Source organism: Phalacrocorax aristotelis, chromosome 20 (assembly GCF_949628215.1).
Source record: "Phalacrocorax aristotelis chromosome 20, bGulAri2.1, whole genome shotgun sequence".
In the NCBI taxonomy this organism is placed as follows: domain Eukaryota; kingdom Metazoa; phylum Chordata; class Aves; order Suliformes; family Phalacrocoracidae; genus Phalacrocorax; species Phalacrocorax aristotelis.
Window position 1 is genome coordinate 273,471 of NC_134295.1, and position 19,153 is coordinate 292,623.

At 48.3% G+C, this 19,153-nt stretch overlaps 1 protein-coding gene and 1 long non-coding RNA gene across 9 annotated transcripts in view; one reads left to right on the forward strand and one right to left on the reverse strand.

The window, feature by feature from the left end:
• Nucleotides 1-5,710: 5,710 nt before the first annotated feature.
• Nucleotides 5,711-13,235, reverse strand: LOC142066924 (uncharacterized). Of its 2 annotated transcripts, none has more exons than XR_012663828.1 (3): nt 12,930-13,235; nt 11,732-11,981; nt 5,711-11,388 (listed from the first exon to the last, which is right to left on the reverse strand). It is a non-coding gene; the product is annotated as an uncharacterized LOC142066924 (long non-coding RNA). The 2 variants fall into 2 exon arrangements; XR_012663829.1 differs by having other exon boundaries at nt 5,711-10,594; nt 11,290-11,388; nt 11,732-13,235.
• Nucleotides 13,236-13,286: 51 nt separating this feature from the next.
• The window catches only part of RLF (RLF zinc finger), a 55,926-nt gene continuing 50,059 nt past the window's right edge, over nt 13,287-19,153 (forward strand). For 2 of the 7 annotated variants that reach the window (XM_075115041.1, XM_075115042.1), the window contains exons 1-2: nt 13,287-13,515; nt 18,425-18,579. In XM_075115041.1, the coding sequence (XP_074971142.1) occupies nt 13,303-13,515; nt 18,425-18,579 (368 nt within the window). In that variant the 5' untranslated portion in view covers nt 13,287-13,302. Of the gene's footprint in view, nt 13,516-13,913; nt 14,447-14,501; nt 14,695-18,424; nt 18,580-19,153 lie in introns of all 7 variants that reach the window. The other 5 variants (XM_075115040.1, XM_075115037.1, XM_075115038.1 and 2 more) reach the window with 5 other exon arrangements.

Here is a 19,153-nt window from a genome sequence, read left to right on the forward strand (position 1 = left end):
CCCAGACCGGATCCGCCCCCGGAACAGACTGGTGGGAAAACCTGGACCGGATCCGCCCCTGGAATGGAGTGGCAGGAAAAACCCGGACAGGATCCAGCCCGGAATGGAGTGGCAGGAAAAAAACTGACCGGATGCGCCCCCAGAATGGACTGGCGGGAAAAACCCGCACCTCATCTGCCCACGGAATGGAGTGGCGGTAAAACCCGGACCGGATCAGCCCCCAAATATGGACTGGCGGGACAAACCCGGACCGGATCTGGCCCCCGCAATGGACTGCCGCGGAAAACCCGGACCGGATCCGGCCCCGGAATGGACTGCTGGGGAAAACCAGGACCGGATCCGCCCCCAGAATGGACTGCTGGGGAAAACCTGGACCGGATCCAGCCCTGGAATGGACTGCCGGGGAAAACCCGGAACACTTCCGCCCACCAGAATGGAGTGGCGGGGAAAAACCGGACCGCATCTGCCCCAGAACAGACTGGCGAGGAAAACCAGGGCTGGATCCTCCCCCGGAATGGACTGGCAGGGAAAACCCAGACCGGATCCGACCCCGGAATGGACTGGCGATAAGGACCTGGAAAGGATCCGCCCACCAGAATGGACTGGCAGGAAAAACCCAGACTGGATCCGACCCTGGAATGGACTGGCGGGGAAAAACCGGACCGCATCTGCCCCAGAACAGACTGGCGAGGAAAACCAGGGCTGGATCCTCCCCCAGAATGGACTGGCGGGGAGAAGCCCAGACCGGATCCGGCCCCGGAATGGAATGGCGGGAAAACCCGGACCAGATCCGCCCCCAGAATGGACTGGCGGGAAAAACCCGGACCGCATCCACCCCCGGAATGGACTGGCGGTGAAAACCCTTTCCGGATCCAGCCCCCGGAATGGACTGCCGGGGAAAACCTGGACCGGATCGTCCCCCGGAATGGACTGGTTGTCAAACCCGGCCCGGATCCACCCTCGGAACGGACTGACCTGGGGTGGAAGCACAGTCCTACATTTTGTCATGCACTAATCCAAACTGCACTGGAACAGGGTCATGTCCCTTAATATCTACAATACATCGATGACACTATCATGTGGGGCAACAAAGCAGAAGTGTTTCAGAAGGGAAAAGGAGTAATTCAGATTCTTCTGGAAGCTGCTTTAGCCATAAAAAGAAGCAAGGTCAAGGGACCAGCAGAGGAGATTCAGGTTTTGGGAATAAAATGGCAGGATGAATGACATTATGTTCCTATGGATATGATCAACAATATAGCAGCTATGCCTCCACCAGCTAACAAGAAAGAAACACAAACAATCCTGGGTCTTGTGGGATTCTGAAGAATGCATATTCCAGGTTATATTCAGCCTGTGAGCCCTCTCTGTCAAATAACCCAAAAGAAGATTTATTTTGAGTGGGACCTTGAGCAACAACAAGCCTTTGAGCATATCAAACAGGAGATAGCTTGTGTGGTAGCTCTTGGGCCTGTCTGGACAGGACCAGATGTGCAAAATGTACTCTACACTGCAGCTGGGGAGCGTGGTCTGACCTGAAGCCTCTGGCAGAAAACATCAGGAGAAACCCAAGGCTGACCACTAGGGAGATGGAAGTACCACTACACCCTAAGAAAAAGATACTAGTAGCATATGAGGGGGTTTGAGCCACTTCAGAAGTTGTCAGTACAGAAGCATTTCTTCTCTTGCCTTTGCGATTGCCCATGCTACACTGAATGTTCAAAGGAAATATCCCCGCTACACATCATGCAGCCAGTGCTACATGAAGCAAGAGGGTAGCATCGTTCCATGCAATGGGTTAGACTGGGGAAACTCAACTGTCCAGGAATCCTCAAAGAGATCATAGACTGACCCGAATGCAGAGATTTTGGAACATTGCCTGAGGACCTGGCTTGTGCCCAAATGGCACCACCATATAATGAGTTATCAGAAGATGGAAGGCACTATGCTCTGTTTGCTGATGGATTCTGTTGTGTTGTAGGAAACTATTGGAAGTGGAAAGCTACTGTGCAGAGTCCCACACAACAAGTCATTAAAGCCACTGAAGGAGAAGTTGAGTCAAGTGAGTTTGCAGAAGTGAAAGCCATCCAACTAGCCCTAGAGGTTGCTGAATGAGAAAAGTGGCCAGTACTGACTCATAGATGGTGGCTAATGCCTTTTGGGGGTGGCTACAGCAGTGGAAGAAGACCAATTGGCAGTGCAGAGGTAAATCCATCTGGGCTGCTGCATTGTAGCAAGTCATCACTGCCCAAATAGAAAACATGGCTCTAAAGGTACGTCATCTAGATGCTCACATGCCCAAAAGTCGTGCCACTGAAGAGCATTGAAGAAATTAACAGCTAGACAACACTGTCAGAATTGAAGTAGCTCAGGTAGGCCTGAACTGGAAGTGTAAGGCTGAGCTATCGGTAGCTCGATAGGCCCATGAAACATCAGGACATGGATGGGCTCATGATCAAGGTGTAGACCTGACCATGGAGGCCATCACACAGCTCACTCATGAATGTGAAATATGTGCCACAATCAAACAAGCCACATGAGTAAAATCTCCCTGGAACAAAGGGTGGTGGCTGGGTTTTTGATATGGTGAGGCCTGGCAAATTGACTGTATTGGACCACTGCCACAAACACACCAAGGCAAGCACTACACACTCACCATGGTAGAAACAACCACCAGTTAGCTAGAAACATGCTACTACCCAAAACACCATCTTAGGCCTTGAAAGGCAAATTCTGTGGTGACATGGTAGCCCAGAAAGAATTCAATCAGACAGTGGGACTCATTTTCAAAATAACCTCATAAATTCATGGGCCAAGAAACACAGCATTAACTGGGTGTATCACATCCCCTATCACCCACAAGCCTCTGGAAGGGTTGATAGATATAATGTACTATTAAAGACTATGTTGGGCAGTGGGGCATGGAAACACTAGGATATAAATTTAGTGGAAACCACTGGCTAGTTAACACCAGAGGATCTGCTGACCATCCTGGTCCTGCCCAGACAAAACCCCTACATACTGTGGGAGGAGATAAGGTCCCCGTAGTGCACATAGGGAAGTGGCTGGGAAAGGCAGTGAGGATGGCTCCTTCCATGGGAAAAGGCAAACCCATTTGTGGGATTGTCTTCACTCAAGGACCTGGGTGTAGTCGGTGTGTAATGTGAAAGGATGGGGAGACCTGGTGTGTGCCTCAAGGAGATTTAACCTTGGGGGAAAAATAACCTTTGATGTGAGTTGTATGTTGTAGAAATTAATGTAGCAGGAATGACCTGAACCAATGAAGAGTGAGCTTTGCAAGGGACCAGGCAAGTGCAACGATGGCCCAAACCAAGCTGGTGTTGGCATCCAACAATCAAACATGCTGCTTCTCCTGTCCTGAGCACCCATCTTGACAAATGGGGCCCAAGTCATAGCCTGTTCTTACAAACATTTGGAGGACTGTAAGAAGCCCATGGAATGGGACAATAATATCTATCTGTTAAGGGACAGGGGGTAGTGGTTAATGAAAATGTATAAATCTGTACGTTGGGTATAAAGATGGTTTCAGCATGTATAAGTTGTAAGTGTTGGTAAGAAGGGATTTCCGTAAAGAGATGGGATGGTTAGAAGATACATAAACATATTAAATTACATGGGACCTGAACATTATGCAAATGGTATGGAATAAGGGGTGGAGACTATATTGACCCTGGCTGGGATGGAGTTAACTTTCTCCTTAGCAGCCCCCACAATGTTGTGCTTTGTATTTGTAGATAGAGAGTTATTGATAACGCACCATCTAATTCTCCCACGGCAGAAGGAGGCACACAGTTTGTGAGCACAAAATGGACAACAAACTCATCCCATACCCCTAAGAACTGATCTCCTTCTGTGCTTTCGCAGAGTCACGGAATGGTGGGTGTTGGAAGGGCCCTCTGGAGATCATCTTGTCCAACCCCCTGCCAGAGCAGGCACACCCAGAGCAGGGGCACAGGACTGTGTCCAGGCGGGGTGTGAATGTCTCCAGGGAAGGGACTCCACAGCCTCTCTGGTCAGCCTGTGCCACTGCTCTGGCACCCACACAGGAATTGAGTTTTCCTCATGTTCAGGTGGAACTTCCCGTGTTCCAGCTTGTGCCCATTGCCCCTTTCAGATCACCACCATGTCTCAGCAGTTCCACAGGGCAGGAAAACACTTGAAGGCTGACTCCAGATGGCATACCCTGTTTGTGAAGGATGCCTGAGAGCTGGACAGGTACGTTGTACAGGTACATTCCAAGCCAACAAAGGAAACCTCATGGATGGTCTTTACTCCAGGCCACCCCATCAAGGAGAGCCTGCTGACAAAGCATTATTACTTCAACTACAGGAAGCATCACACTCGCAGGCTCTGACCCTGCTGGGGGTCTTCAATCACCCTGACACCTACTAGAAAAGCAGCATGCCAAGCTGTAAGCAGTCCAGGAGACTCTTGCAACGCGTTGAGGATAATTTAATCTAGGTATCATGTTTTTAGCTGGGATAGAGTTACTTTTCTTCACTGCAGCTGGCACAGTGCTGTGCTTTGGACTTAGTATGAAAATAATGTTGATAACACACCAATGTTTTAGTTGTTGATGGCAGTGCTTACACTAGTCAAGGCCTTTTTTAGATTCCCATGCTCTGCTGGGTGCACAAGTAGCCAGGAGGGGAGGGGGCACAGCTAAGACAGTGGATTCAAACTGGCCAAAGGGATATTCCATATCATGTGATGTCATGCCCAGTATATTAACTGGGGGGAGCTGGCCAGGGGGGCAATCGTGGGTCAGAGACCAACAGCGTCATTCAGTGGGTGGTGAGCGTTTGCATCACTTGTTGTTTGGATTTTTGTTTTGTCCTCCTCCCGAGGGTTCATCTCTTTTTTTCTCTCTCTCTCATTATTTCCTTTTTCATTATATTACTATTACTGTTATTGTTGTTATTACTGTTTAAATTATTAAACTGTTCTTACCTCAACCCGTGAGTGGCTGCGTGGTATTTAGTTGATGACTGGGGCTAAACCACAACACCAGGTTATAGACAGCCCAGCCAAAGGATAAGCACCTGTTGCTTACCAACATGGATGAACTAATTAGAAATGTCAAGAGCAGTGCTGTCCTGGGCTGCAGTGATCATGCTCTAGTGGAAATCACAATCCTGAGGGACAGGGGCCAGGTGAAGAGTACAGTCAGGACCCTGAATAGTAGGAGAGAAACCTGCGGTTGTTCATCTGGGAATGGGACTCCTGGGAAACTGCTCTCGGATAAAGGAGCTGAACAGAGCTGGCAGGTCTTTAAGGACATTTTTCTTTAAGTGCAAGAGCTCTTGATTCCCAGCTATAAGAAATCAGGGTAGCAAGGCAGTTCAGCATGGCTGAGCAAGGACATCCTGGACAAATGAAAGTGTAAGAAGGAAATGCACAGGCAGTGGAATCAGGGGCATGTATTCCGGCAAGAATGTAGGGACAGGGCCCAGATGTGTAGGAAGGGGATCAGGAAAACTAAGGCACACCTGGAGTGGTTCATGGTGAGGTATGTGAAGAACTGTGGTGGGTTGACCCTGGCTAGATGCCAGGCGCCCACCAAAGCCACTCTATCACTGCCCTCCTCAGCCGCGCAGGAGAGAGAAACTATAACGAAAGGCTCATGGGTTGAGATAAGGACAGAAAGAGATCATTCGCTGATTACCATCATGGATAAAACAGATTCGACTTGGGGAAATTAGTTTAATTTATTACCAATCAAATCAGAATAGGATAATAAGAAATAAAACCAAATCTTAAAACACCTTCCCCCGACCCCTCCCTTCCTCCCGGGTTTAAATCCACTCCTGTTTTTCTCTACCTCCTCCCCCTGCATGGGGGTAGTTTCTGCTGCTCCTTCCTCTGCAGGGAACAGACTCCTCACACTCCTCCCCTGCTCCAGTGTGGGCTCCCTCCCACAGGAGACAGCCCTCCACAAACTTCTCCAACATGATTCCTTCCCACGGGCTGCAGTTCTTCACAAACTGCTCCAGCGCGGGTCCCCCACGGGGTGCAGTCCTTCCGGAATAGGCTGCTCCAGCGCAGGTCCCCGCGGGGTCACAGCTCCTGCCAGCAAACCTGCTCCAGCACAGGCTCCTCTCTGCACAGGGCCACAGCTCCTGCCAGGAGCCTGCTCCAGCACGGGCTGCCCACAGGGTCACAGCCTCCTTTGGGCACATCCACCTGCTCCAGCGTGGGGTCTCCCAGGGCTGCAGGTGGATAGCTGCTCCACTGCTAACCTCCAGGGGCTGCAGGGGGATACCTGCTCCACCGCTAACCTCCACGGGCTGCAGGGGGATACCTGCTCCACCGCTAACCTCCACGGGCTGCAGGGGGATACCTGCTCCACCATAATCTCCAGGGGCTGCAGGGGGATACCTGCTCCACTGCTAACCTCCACGGGCTGCAGGGTGGGTATCTGCTCCACCATAACCTCCAGGGGCTGCAGGGGGGTATCTGCCCCACCGCTAACCTCCACGGGCTGCAGGGGCACAGCCTGCCTCACCACGGTCTTCAGCACAGGCTGCAGGGGAATCTCTGCTCCAGCGCCTTGAGCACATCCCTCCTTCTCTTTCACTGACCTTGCTGTCTGCAGGGCTCTTTCTCTCACAGTCTCACTCCTCTCTCCGGCTGCTGCTGCACAGGGTTGTGGTTTTTTCCCCCCTTCTTAACTATGTTACCCCAGCGGCACTACCACCGCTGCTGATGGGCTTGGGCTTGGCCAGCGGTGGGTCCGTCTTGGAGCTGGCTGGCATTGGCTCCATTGGACCTGGGGGAAGCTTCTAGCAGCTTCTCACAGAAGCCAGCCCTGAAGCTCCCCACTACCAAAACCTTGCCACGCAGACCCAATAAGAAGGGTTTCCACAGGTACATTGGTCAGAAAAGGAAGATTAAAAAAAATTTAACACCTCCCCCCGCCAGTAAATAAGACAGGAGAACTAGCGATAAGTGACATGGAGAAGGCTGAGGTACTCAACAATGTTTTCGCCTCAGTTTTCAACAGTAATTTCTCTTCCCACATCTCTCAAGCCCCTGAACCCCAAGGCAGGGACTGGGGGAAAAGCATTGTAAGTGAAGATCAGGTTTGAGACCACCTGAGGAATCTGAACAAAGACAAATCCATGGGACCTGATGAGATGCATCCTAGAGCCCTGAGTGAATTAGCTGGGGTAGTTGCCAGGCTACACTCCATTGTATGTGAAAATCTGTGGCAGTGAAGTGAAGTCCCCAGTGACTGGGAAAAAAACCATCACTCCCATTTTCAAAATCAGTAGAAATGAACTGGGAACTATCAACCAGGCAGCCTCACCTCCACATCTGCTAAGATGATGTAACAGATCCTCCTGGAAGATGTGTCGAAACATACAGAAGACAGGGAGGGGACTGGAGACAGTTAACATGGCATTACCAAGGGCAAATCATACCTGGCTAATCTGGTGGCCTTCTATGACAGTGACTGCATCAATGGACAAGTGAAGAGCTATGGATGTCATCTACCTAGACTTCTGTAAGGCCTTTGGTATGGTCCCACATAACATTCTTGCCACGAAATTGGAGAGAGACAGGTTTGATGGATTAACTGTTAGGTAGATAAGGAACCGGCCAAATGGCTGTGTCCAAAGAGTTAGTCAGTGGCTCAACATTCAAATAGTAATGAGTGGTGTCCCTCAAGGCTCTGTACTGGTACCAATATTATTTAATACCTCATCAGTGACATAGCTAGTGGGACTGAGTGCACCCTCAGCAAGTTTGCAGATGGCACCAAGCTCAGTGGTGCAGTTGATACACAAGGGGGAAGGGATGCCGTCCAGGGCAACCTTAGCAGGCTTGGGGAGTGGGCCCCCGCAAACCTCGTGACGCTCAACAAGGCCAAGTGCAAGGTTGCACCTCGGTCAGGGCAATCCCCAGTATGAGTACAGGCTGGGGGATGACCTGCAGAGGACTTGGGGGTACTGAGTGATGAAAAACTGGATATGAGCTGGCAATATGCACTTGCAGCCCAGAAAGCCAACATTATCCTGTGCTGCGTCAAAAGAAGTGTGGCCAGCAGGTAGAAGGAGGTGATTCTCCCCCTCTGCTCTGCTCTGGTGAGATCCCAGCTGAAGCACTGTGTCCAGTTCTTGGGTCCCCAGTATAAGACAGACATGGACCTGTTAGAGTGGGTACAGGGGAGGGACACGAGTACCAAGAATTTCACGCTCATGGTCTCATGAAACACATTAGACTGCTTTCTTTGGGCATTGTTTATACTACAAATATTACCTGAAGGCTTTTATGGGATAGAAAAAGTGCAATTTCTTTTTAGACTACTGATCGTTGAGCTCACTGGTCAAAGTAGAAGGGCCTTTCAGTTGTGCCTTGAGGGAAAAACACTCCTGACAGAAAGACTCAAAGAGAAGATCAAAGAGAGAATGAGAACTAGTCACACCTCAGGGGAAAAAGAAAATAAAAATCTGAGACTCATACTGCATGCTGTTGTATTTCTGTGGCTCTCCAGGGAACATGCCACCATTGTTGGCAGGAGCAGCAAAGAAACTTCTGAGCTTTTGTGCCTGCAGATACAGAAGAAAGGAACAGATGAAAGAAAGAAATGGTAAAAAAGGCAGAAAGCAATCTAAAATGGAAACATCACTCAAACAAATGGTATTTTATCCTTTGGCTTTTCCTGCCTGGGAGAGATGATTTAGGCGACTTTCCAGCAGCAGGCCATTGGTGTTACTAGATACCTACAGGAATGTCCAACCCTGACAGTAGCTCCCTGCACTGCATAGATTCCTGACTCTTCAGCTGTACTCCTCTGGCAATGCACACTCCTGATTTTGACAGACTTCCTTCATAGATGTGGTACTCTGTGCGTAAGTGAGTGCACGCATATGTTTTCTCCCCACTTGACCACAGACGACTTCTCTAAAATCTTTTTGAAGCTAAATATCCAAAACTGATGACAGAAGCAGAGAACTGAAATTCTAGTTGTGGCATAACAGCCTGAAGTTAAAGTAAGCGTAATTCTAAAAGTCTATAAATTCATACAGGGTTTTCTTGCCACGACTTTGTGCCAGTAAAACACATATGATAAGACTGCTTTTAGCAGAGCAGGAGCAGGGAAGGAGGTTGGTTGGGCCTCTTGGTTAAACTCATAGATGGGTGTCTCCTTTGGATGAGCAAGGGTTGAGTGGTGTCTCTTGATTTGACTGACAGTATTCACCCTTTGCCCCGCTCCCCCTTCAATGCACACTCCCCCCAGACCTGTTAAAGCTTCTGTGGCAGACTTGTGGAAAAGGTGGCCAATGAAGCAACATTTTATATAATTTTCTTCCAGTGAATGTTTAAAATTTACAGTTAATTCTATTACCTTTCATTAAAAACACAACTGCCAATGAAACTTTTTATACCTTTTTATGTGTATATATATGTAGCTGTATTATTAGAAGTGCTTATAAACAAGGAGGTTGGACTTCAGTTGGCAACGACTCACAGGAGTTGTTAAATCCCAGGTACCTACTTTGGGATGGAACATGGGCTAAGGACAATGCCCTGCCCCTAATGGCCTTTAATGTTTCTCCAGGGTAAAGGGAAAGGTTTATCTTCCAACTACTTAAATGGCTCTCTTACACATATGTAAGTATAAACATATGTTTTATCTATCCATATATATGTATGCATTTAAACATGTATAACTAACATACACGTATGAAGGTGTAGAAACACATATAAAATGCATTTATCTCTGTTATATATACGGATATAAACACTCCACTGTCATCCTCCACTGCCCTCCCTGCAATGTCTGCTATTCGCCTCCAGGTGTACTCAGATCCCCACTTTTTCCTTCTGCGCATCCAGCGTTCTGTCCTGCTGCTGGAGGATGAAACGCAGAGGCCTCCTGCTGCCCCAGCCTCACTTCAACAGGAGAGCAGAATCAAGACCCAGGGAGGGGGAGAAGGTTAAAAACAGCAGAGAGGAGGGATGGAAAAGAGGCCTTTCTACAAAGATCTGTCCTCCTCCCTCCTTTCCTAATAATGGCTGGGAGACAGGTAAGGCTCAAAGTCACATGTACTGGCTCTCAGGTTGCCTCTTTACTGGAGCCACTCCACGTAACGGATGTCCTGCAGCATCACACAGTTGGCCACTCACCTGCAGTGTCCGGGGGTGATGGGCAGGCGAGCTGGCGGCACACAGACAGCTTGGTAGCAGGCTATGGTGGCCTACAGTTAACAGAGTCAGATGTACCAGGTCAAGTGTGCCTGGAAGGCTGCTGTGGTTCTCTCCTGAGCATGGTGTGAGAGAGAAACCAAGGACTAACATTCCGCAGGGACCTTAGGGGCTGTCACAAGCCAGCCAGCTCTACCAACTGATCTGGTTGCTGTTTGTTGACGTCATGGATCTGCCAGGAAGAGTCTGTTCTGGCCTCCCCCCCACTGTCAAAAGAGGTGTTGGCATTGACAGCGCTGACCTGGTAGATGCCTCTTGCCCCTTCCAGCTGAGAGGAAGGGCAGCAGGACACAGCAAGCTCAGAGTGAAGGAGGACAACTTCTCTGGCCATGCACTCACCTTCTTGTGCTCCCAGCTCAGGACTCTGTGCCATAGTAAAAAAATATCAGTAGAATGACAGAATACTTTCCAGTTGGAAGGGACTCCAGAAGGTTTCTAGTCCAACTTCCTGCTCAAACCAGGATCAGCTATGAGGTCAGGTGAGGTTGCTCAGAGCTTTACCCAGTCTTGGACACCGCTCAGAGCAGAGACTGCACAAGCTTTTTTGGCACCTTACTCAACTGCTTGGCTGTCCTCACAGTTAAAGTTTTCCCTTAGATCCACGACCCCATATAATGTCTTGTGCAAGGAGGGGACTTTCCCAGATTTTGGAAAGGGGGAAGGGTCCATTCTGAAGGGGGAACAATAGCACACTACACACACACACCCTGCCAGCAGTAGATTTCTCATACTTAAAGACTGTTGTTCACCCTACCATGCAATCCAGACTGGTATCTAGCAGACACCCTCTCCAAACAGGAAAAGTACAGAACTATTTAACTTGTAGGAGAAAAGTAGGACTTGCAAAAGCCCTGAGCGGACCTGCGGCCTGGGAGCTCCAGGCTTGTTTTACATCTCTCCTTCCCAGGACACCTTAATAGGCCCCCTTTGGCTTTAAATCTGCAGGAGGGTAGTTTTGTCACTCCTAACACATCTCTTAGTTTTCACCTACCTCTCCAAATGTTAAGCACTTCACTTCCTTTGTACCACAAAGCTACGACCTGAAATCATACAACTTACTTGCAACTAGTGAAAGCTTCCCAAATGGTTCCATGTCAGTTCATCCCAGGTCTTCCTGACTTCTCCACTCCTCTCCGTGTCTCATTTACCTTGCAGTGACTGAGGTTGAAAAAGCAGGTAATTCTTACCAGTTGGACAGAGACATGTTTCCCTCCCACTGTTCATGCCCAATTAGGCAGAGTATGAAAACGAAAAAGTGAGATTCCCATCTCACTGCAGGGTAGAAACCCAAGCACATGCTAATAAACAAGCCAGGGGTCTCCCTGACCTAAATTCTCAAATCAAAAGAGGAAGCTAAATCAAAAAAGCTACCCAGACTAAACCAAAGAAAAATATTTTGTTTGTTGGTTTTCAATTGTTGAGGTTTTTTTTCCTGCAGAAAGAAGGGACTTCACTCCCCTCCTTCCTAAGCAAGACAAATGAAGGATGCCAAAATACCTACCTGTAAGCGGATTTCTGGCCTGGGAGCTCCAGGCAACTGTGTTCCATTTCAACCTCTAAATCAGGGTGGACTTCAGGGATCCTCTTTGCAGTTAGATGTGGTAAAAACAAGCCTTACTGGCACTGATGGCTTCCTGAGAGGTTTCACAACCTCTACTGCTGGGCTTGCTCCCCTGGTTTTTTACCCTGGTGGGTCAACTTGTCAACCAGGGCTTTCCTCAATTCACAAATATTCTGCTTTCAATAACGTGCTTTTAAACAAGACATTAAAATAAACATAGTCTAAGTTAACAAGAAGACTATTCCGGCATGAGTGGCTGATTACGCCAGAGGGCTGTGCTGGCATCCAGCAAGACCTGGACAGGCTGGAGAGCTGGGCCCAGGGGATCCTCAGGAAATTCAACAGGAGAAAGTGGCAAGGTCCTGCCCCTGGGGAGGAACAATCCCCTGCACCAGCACAGGCTGGGGGGGACCTGCTGGAGAGCGGCTCTGCTGGGAAGGCCCTGGGGGTGCTGGGGGGCAGCGAGGTGACCCTGAGCCAGCACCGGGCCCTTGGGGCCAAGGGGGCCAGCGGTGTCCGGGGATGCATTGAAAGCAGTGTGGCCAGCAGGGCGAGGGAGGTTATCCTCCCCCTCTGCTCTGCCCCAGTGAGGCCACGTCTGGGGTGCTGCGTCCAGTCCTGGGCCCCCCAGTTCAAGAAGGGCAGGGAACTGCTGGAGAGAGTCCAGCGGAGAGCTACGGAGGTGATCAGGGGCTGGAGCATCTCCCTTGTGAGGAAAGGCTGAGAGACCTGGGCTTGTTCAGCCTGGAGAAAAGAAGGCTGAGGGGGGATCTCATTGATGCTTATCAATATCTGAAGGGCGGGTGTCAGGGGGATGGGCCGGACTCTTTTCAGTGGTGCCCAACGCCAGGCCAAGGGGCCACGGGCACAAGCTGGAACACGGGAAGTTCCACCTGAACATGAGGACAAACCCCTTCCCTGTGCGGGTGCCAGAGCAGGGGCACAGGCTGCCCAAAGAGGCTGTGGAGTCCCTTCCCTGGAGACATTCACACCCCGCCTGGATGCGGTCCTGTGCCCCGGCTCTGGGTGTGCCTGCTCAAGCAGGGGGTGGGACGGGCCGATCTCCAGAGGGTCCTTCCAGCCCCCGCCAGTCTGGGATTCTGTGACTATCTTTCAGGTAATCCTGCTCCGCGACTACCTTTATGGCACCCAGGTCCCCGTCGGTGCGGGTTCTGTGATGGCCGCCGCCCCTGCACGACGCCCCCGCCCGAGCTGAAGCCGACTCCGCGGCCGCCCCGGGGGCACCAGCGCGGCGCGCGCGGCCCCGCGAGGCGGGGGACCCATGAGGCAGGGTGGGCGCGCGGCGGCGCGTGGCGGCACCCGGCGGCTGCCCCCCCGCCGCCCCCTTCCCCCTACAGGAGACCCGCGCGCGCTCTTGCGGCGACTCCTGTCGCGTTACGTGACGCCGTGCGCCAGGAGGCGCCCGCCCACTGCTCCAGACGGCTGGTCGCGCGGACAGCGACGGGCGCGCCGCGTCACATGATGCACACACGTGACACCGTCCCGGGACGATGAGGTCAGCGGCTGCGAGTCACGTGATTCCTGCCTACGCGCAGTGGGGCCGGGTGCAGATGGCGGACGCCGAGGCCGAGGCGGCTCCGCGGCCCGAGATGCAGCGGCTGGTGGCGGCGCTTCGGGCCCGCCTCTGGCAGCTGCAGACGGAGCTGCGCGAGCAGGAGGTGTCGGAGGCTTCGTCCCGTGCCTACTGCCGCGGCTTCTGCCAGGTGGGGCCGGGCGGGGGCGGGCCGCGGCGCGGGGTGGGCCGGGGCCGAGCGGCGGGATGGGGATGGCGCCGGGGCCTGGCCTCCCCCGCGGCGGTGCGCGTCCGCGGCTTCCGGGGCCGGGAGCTCACGCTCCGGGCGCTCCGCTCGCTTCTCCGGAACTGCCGCGGCGCGCTTGGCGGCACCGCGCGGCGCTGCCGAACGCGGATGTACGCTCCCGGCCCGAGTGACGCCGCCGTTGGCGCCCCGCTGCCAGCCCGGGGCCGGGCCGCCGCTCCGGGACAGCCGCTTGGCTTGGGCTCCGGCAGGCCTCGGGCCCGGCCAGCCGGCAGCCGCTGGGGGGTCTCCGGAGCAGGCGGCCGCACCGCGTTCCCTTAGTGCGGGGTTGGCTTATTTCCTAGAGCTCCGCTTACCTGTTCTTTACCGCTCTCGGGGTCAGAACTACGTGCTCCGCCTCGATTGAGACACTCCGTGGGATAAGCAGTGCTTGCTGCTTTGTGAAAGCCTGCAGTTCGCCGAAGTCACTGAACGGGCAGCGGTCCGGTGATCTTGTCCAAATACTTGCTTAAGGCAGTGCAGGCTAAGGATCTGCAGTTTTTGACTCGAGCCTCTAACTTCCAGAAGAAGAGCTAAACTTTATTAAAATCGCAGTGATGAAGATAACTTACTCTTAAATAAACTATTCCAGTGGTTAATTCGTTTTTGCTTTCCCCACAGCATCATTTACTGTGAGCTCTAAGGCTGAGTAATCGCTGATAGGTTGCTGGGTTGGAGAGCTGTCCCCGTTGAATCTGAAGAGATTATGGTTTCTAAAATAAATTTTAAAAAAAAATCTGTTTTACAAGCTAGTCTAACCACACCTCAGCTGATACAGCCACTGTATTTGAATGGTGAATGGCAAAATCGGATGCCATGAGACAAAAAAATCCTACTGGTGTGTTGCAGATAAGTGATATTATCCTTCACGGTCTTCCGTTTTGCATCCACAGGTTGTGTACTTTGCCATACCGTTCTGGGAGGATGTTTATCTCACCGTTTACCGAAACAACAGAAGCAGTTTATTTGTTAGGTTTCAAAACTCTTGCTTCTCAAGCTGCAGAATGCTGCTGCTGCGTACCGCTATGTATGTCCCAAATTAACAATACTGTTAAGATATGTGACCTTGCATTTACACAGAGCCAGGTATAATGCACGTGGTTCTCTCCGTGTTTCAGGTTTTGCTAAAATTGTTGCCAGTGGCATTCACTGTATCAGAACATTGATGTAAATATTCAGCTAACACTTAGTGGAGGTTGTCTAGATTATCAGTATACATAGAGGTCCAGTCGCCCAGATTAGTTTGGTGCATATGAAGCTTTAGAGGAACTTGGATCAATGGAGTTTGATGGGAGACAGTTCTGTTACCAACCAAACAAAACCCCCCAAACTCCGTCCCACAAAAATTGTAGCCCTCTTTACCATTCAGGAACACCACAAATACCTAATCTCATTTTAGAACACTGTGATGGATCATACAGATAAAAATGAAAAAGATCTGTCTTGGGTTGCCATCAGTTTGGTACATTTCTGATTGTCATGGCTATATACCAAGAGGTACAGTGGAAAACATGAAATCATGAGTCTGTCAGGCAGCAACCTCAACGGAGTGTGAATCTGTGATGTCATCATGCAGTCAAACCACTGTGGTTAGGATGTTATTTTACATGTTGGTTTCTCCTTCTGACTGGGGATGTTTGTGAGCGTTGCACAGACTTTGAGTGATAAAACTTAAAAATAACTTAAGGTCTGCCCCTGAGTGAAACTTAAGGAGCTCAACTTTATTTTATATTAATGGCTTGGAAGGTACCGCTGGCATCTTGTCGTGAGCTTATTAAGCTACAGCAGAATGTGCCTGGTGTCCAGGATAACACAACAAAGAAACTCATGAAGCCTAAATAGTTGCTCAACTCTGCAGCTTCGTATTGTGCAAGCGTGAATGCTTTTCCCATTCACCTTAGGAAAAGCATGTCTGTTGGGGAGCTCAGCGCATACCCAAACAGCCAGCCAGAATGAATGGGGTGTGTCTGTGTTTGAGGTTGCGCTATCGTAAATATGAAGATCAGTTACCGGTGAAGCAGAGGTGGTAGGACATCAGAGCATTCCATCTGCCAATACCCAGCACCTCTTGGCTTTCTGATATTATTAAAGGTGACAGAGCTGAGGACTGTCGGTTGCAATCAGGTGTGTTTAAGAAGAGGTAGATTATTTTCTCTAAACAGAGACTTAAAGCTGTAATAACAGGTCAGGCAACTTGGACATGTTTGAATTGGTTCTGTGCAAAAAGTTGATGCTTCATAAGAAATGCAGTTCGGCAGGTATTCCAGCTTTGCAGGACACGAGAATCTATACAGTATTGAGGACCTAGGCTGGTCTGTAGACCATCCATCCTAGGTGAATGTGTGCGGCCTCTGCTCTTCTCATCCCACTCACCAATTAGATGTGTTATTGTAGTCAAAGGAAAGAGGATAGGATAAAGTGTAAGTGGATGTGTGTTAACCTGACTTAAAATGTTTGAGTACTCTCTTCAGGTAAATAGACTATAAAATTGTTACTTGACTGTTAAGCATCTAGGTTACATAATTTCTGACAAGGTAAAAAATGTCTACTATTATCGTGTATATAGACCGCCAGGAAAAGCCTGTAGCGGACTACTAAAACTTACATGTATGTTGCTTGTGAAGTAACAGAAGGGCTCAGTTATTGCATCTTGCTTATTTGTCAGTATGCTAATACTAATAGTGTAATAATATTCAAGAATACATATCTTTGAAGTTTAAGCTATTAATAAGTCTCTTGCCTAGAATCTCTATCTGGGGAGAAGTTTCTGATAAACGGCTACTCAATGAATTGCTAATATCAGCTGAAGGCTTTGATCTCAGTGCTAGGATTGCACTCAGGAGAGGGTGTGGTGTTTTCTAGTAAATTTATTTAATCTTAGGAAATATTCTACCATTTTCTGTGGTTTACACAGACCAAATAGTTTATGATCTGAGTGTCAAAAAAATTGATTACTAAATTTGGCTTTTAATATGGACTGGTTTTAATGGATGTGTTTTTAGAAAAGTGCAGAGATCTGTATGTTTGATCTTCTATTTCTGTAATCACTGAATAATGGCGTTACTGCTGGGTTTACTAAACAGATGACTTTACGATAGTCATCAATTGAGTATCTCCAGGGATTACAGCTTGACAGCCTTTGAATGTAATTGAATGCTTCTAATGCCATATATAATTTGAGTTAACAAATTTGTTAGAGAAGCACTTAGACTGGTTAGTTGTCATTCATTGCTTCTGCTCATGATCTTTGTGCTGTGTTTAAGAATGCTTTCTGTAAACTTCCAGTCTTCCCTTCCTTTCCCCGACCCCTTCTATGTCTTTATTAATATTGTGTAGGTTTTGGGGTAGGTTTGTAACTTCCATTCGCCTAGCATTTATAGTACTGCTACTGAGTTCCGGGAGAATAAGCTACAAAATGGTCTTGATTTTTGCTGATTCTTAGATGGTACTATTTTTTTTCCCCCTTAAATATCACACATGATTGTGCCAGTCTACTGGGTGTCTGCATTTTTTTTTTTTTACCCTAGGACTGGTATTGTATATATCGCTGACATAACACCGGATAGTCCACAGAATAGTCTTAGAAGTTTCTGGCCATTATAATGGCACTTGTAAACTTATAATAGCACATTATAAACTGCACTTGGTTTTAGTAAGCTCATTGTGGGTCCTGTTCAGTAGTGTCCTTAGTCATAATCTGATATGATCATGTGTGTGTTTAAGGTGTTAAAATAAATTAGCTGTGTCAGAGTCCCAACTTGAAGTGATTTGAGGCCTGATATGACTTGATCATCCTCTTGGGACAATTTGGCTTGTATTGCATTATAAGGTGAGGCACTCTGACTTTTTTTCCATACTGTCTTGGCCTCAAGGGCTCCGCAGAGCACAGGGTTGGTTTTTTTTGTTGTTTGTTTTCTTGGCAGCTGGCCTTAATCAAGATTGGTACCTGGTTTGGTTTAGGGAGGGTGCAGTGTGAGAGAGGGATTGTAACTGGTAGGAACACAAGCATAACTGGTCTGGAGTTGTGGGAGTGCATGTGTGCAGAGAAAGGATATTGTGAAGCATGCAGTCAGTAAAGCTAAGGTGTCCTTAGCTCAGTGCCCTGCTTGCTCTCAGTATTACTTTATAACCTCTAGGAAAAGAACACAGTAGTGCAGTGAAGTTTTAAAATGGTTAGGAGATACTACTGTCATCCCTGTGCTGATTTTTGAAACTTATTTTGATTTCTCTTAAAGCTTGCTGGGTTTTACATTGCTTCTTCAGTACTGTGCCTGGATAATGTAGGATTGCTATGGTCAAGTAGTAAAATCTAGGGTAATTCTGCATTTGAAAAATGACTACGTAATGGTCTGATGTGGGTCTTGTATCCCCTTCTGATGGCTTTATGTTTGCTCTGTGGGTAATGCATGCATCTTTAAAATACTGCAGCTGTAATAATGTTCTCAATCTTGACCTTCTTGCCTATTTTTCTGCATTCTCACTAGTACTAAAGATTCCAGTGTTACATATGTGGTTCTGCCTCCATAGCAGTTTTACAAAAGAAGCTGAGTGCAGAACTTCTCCCTGAATTTTTGACTTAACAGTTCACATTTCTGTGATTTCTACTGAGTAGCAAATTAGATGCAATTCTGATAACTTTATCAAAATAATAAAATAAATGAAAATATTTTTTAATAAAAGGGAGAACTCCTTCAGAGTAAAAACTTCTCACTTCCAGAACTCTTCTACTGTATATGCTTGACATTGCATATTGATATTTGGTTTTTAGACAAAAGTGTGTTATGAGAACTTCTAATGATAACTCATTTTCTTTCAGACACTACTTCAGTATGCTGGCAGTCGGGGTGCATCGGAACATATTTTACCTTTTTTGGAAGTATATCGAATCTCCATCCAAAGCTTTGCTAATGCACGACCCTACTTGACTACAGAATGTGAAGATGTTCTTTTGGTACTTGGCAGGCTAGTGCTGTAAGTTTTAAGTTGGTAAATTAATATTAAAAAAAAAAAACAAAACTAACTGTACTTTAAATGAGAGGGCAGGTTGTTGAAATAGTGTAACACTTAATTTGACAACTGTATTTAGGATTTATTATTATCTAGTAAATGTCTTTAGTGTTTTTTTAATCATACTACAAAAATGTACTTGAGCATTTTGTTGATTAACGTGAACAAGTGGTAAGGCTTTGTTCTTCTGTATTTGGATAATTGTACAAGTATTAGGAGGGTTCTGTTAGTTCTTAAACATTCTGAAAATTATTATTATTTTCTGTAGAAAAAGCTTAGTGTGGTCCTCATTAAACAGAAGCTTTAATATTAGACCTTCGTGCATGGTGTAATCAACCTGTATCACTTGCTCTGCAGTTGCTGCTTTCCGTGTGTCCTCTCACCCCTAATGCAAGGTAGTTCTGAGCATGCCCCTTTCTGCAAAGGATAAGCTGTTTTATATTTATGGCAATCGAAGTTGTACCTGTGGGCTGTTGCAATAGAGTAGCAAAACAAGAGAGAGTAATTCAACCTGAACTCTTTGACAAGTGACTGTAGA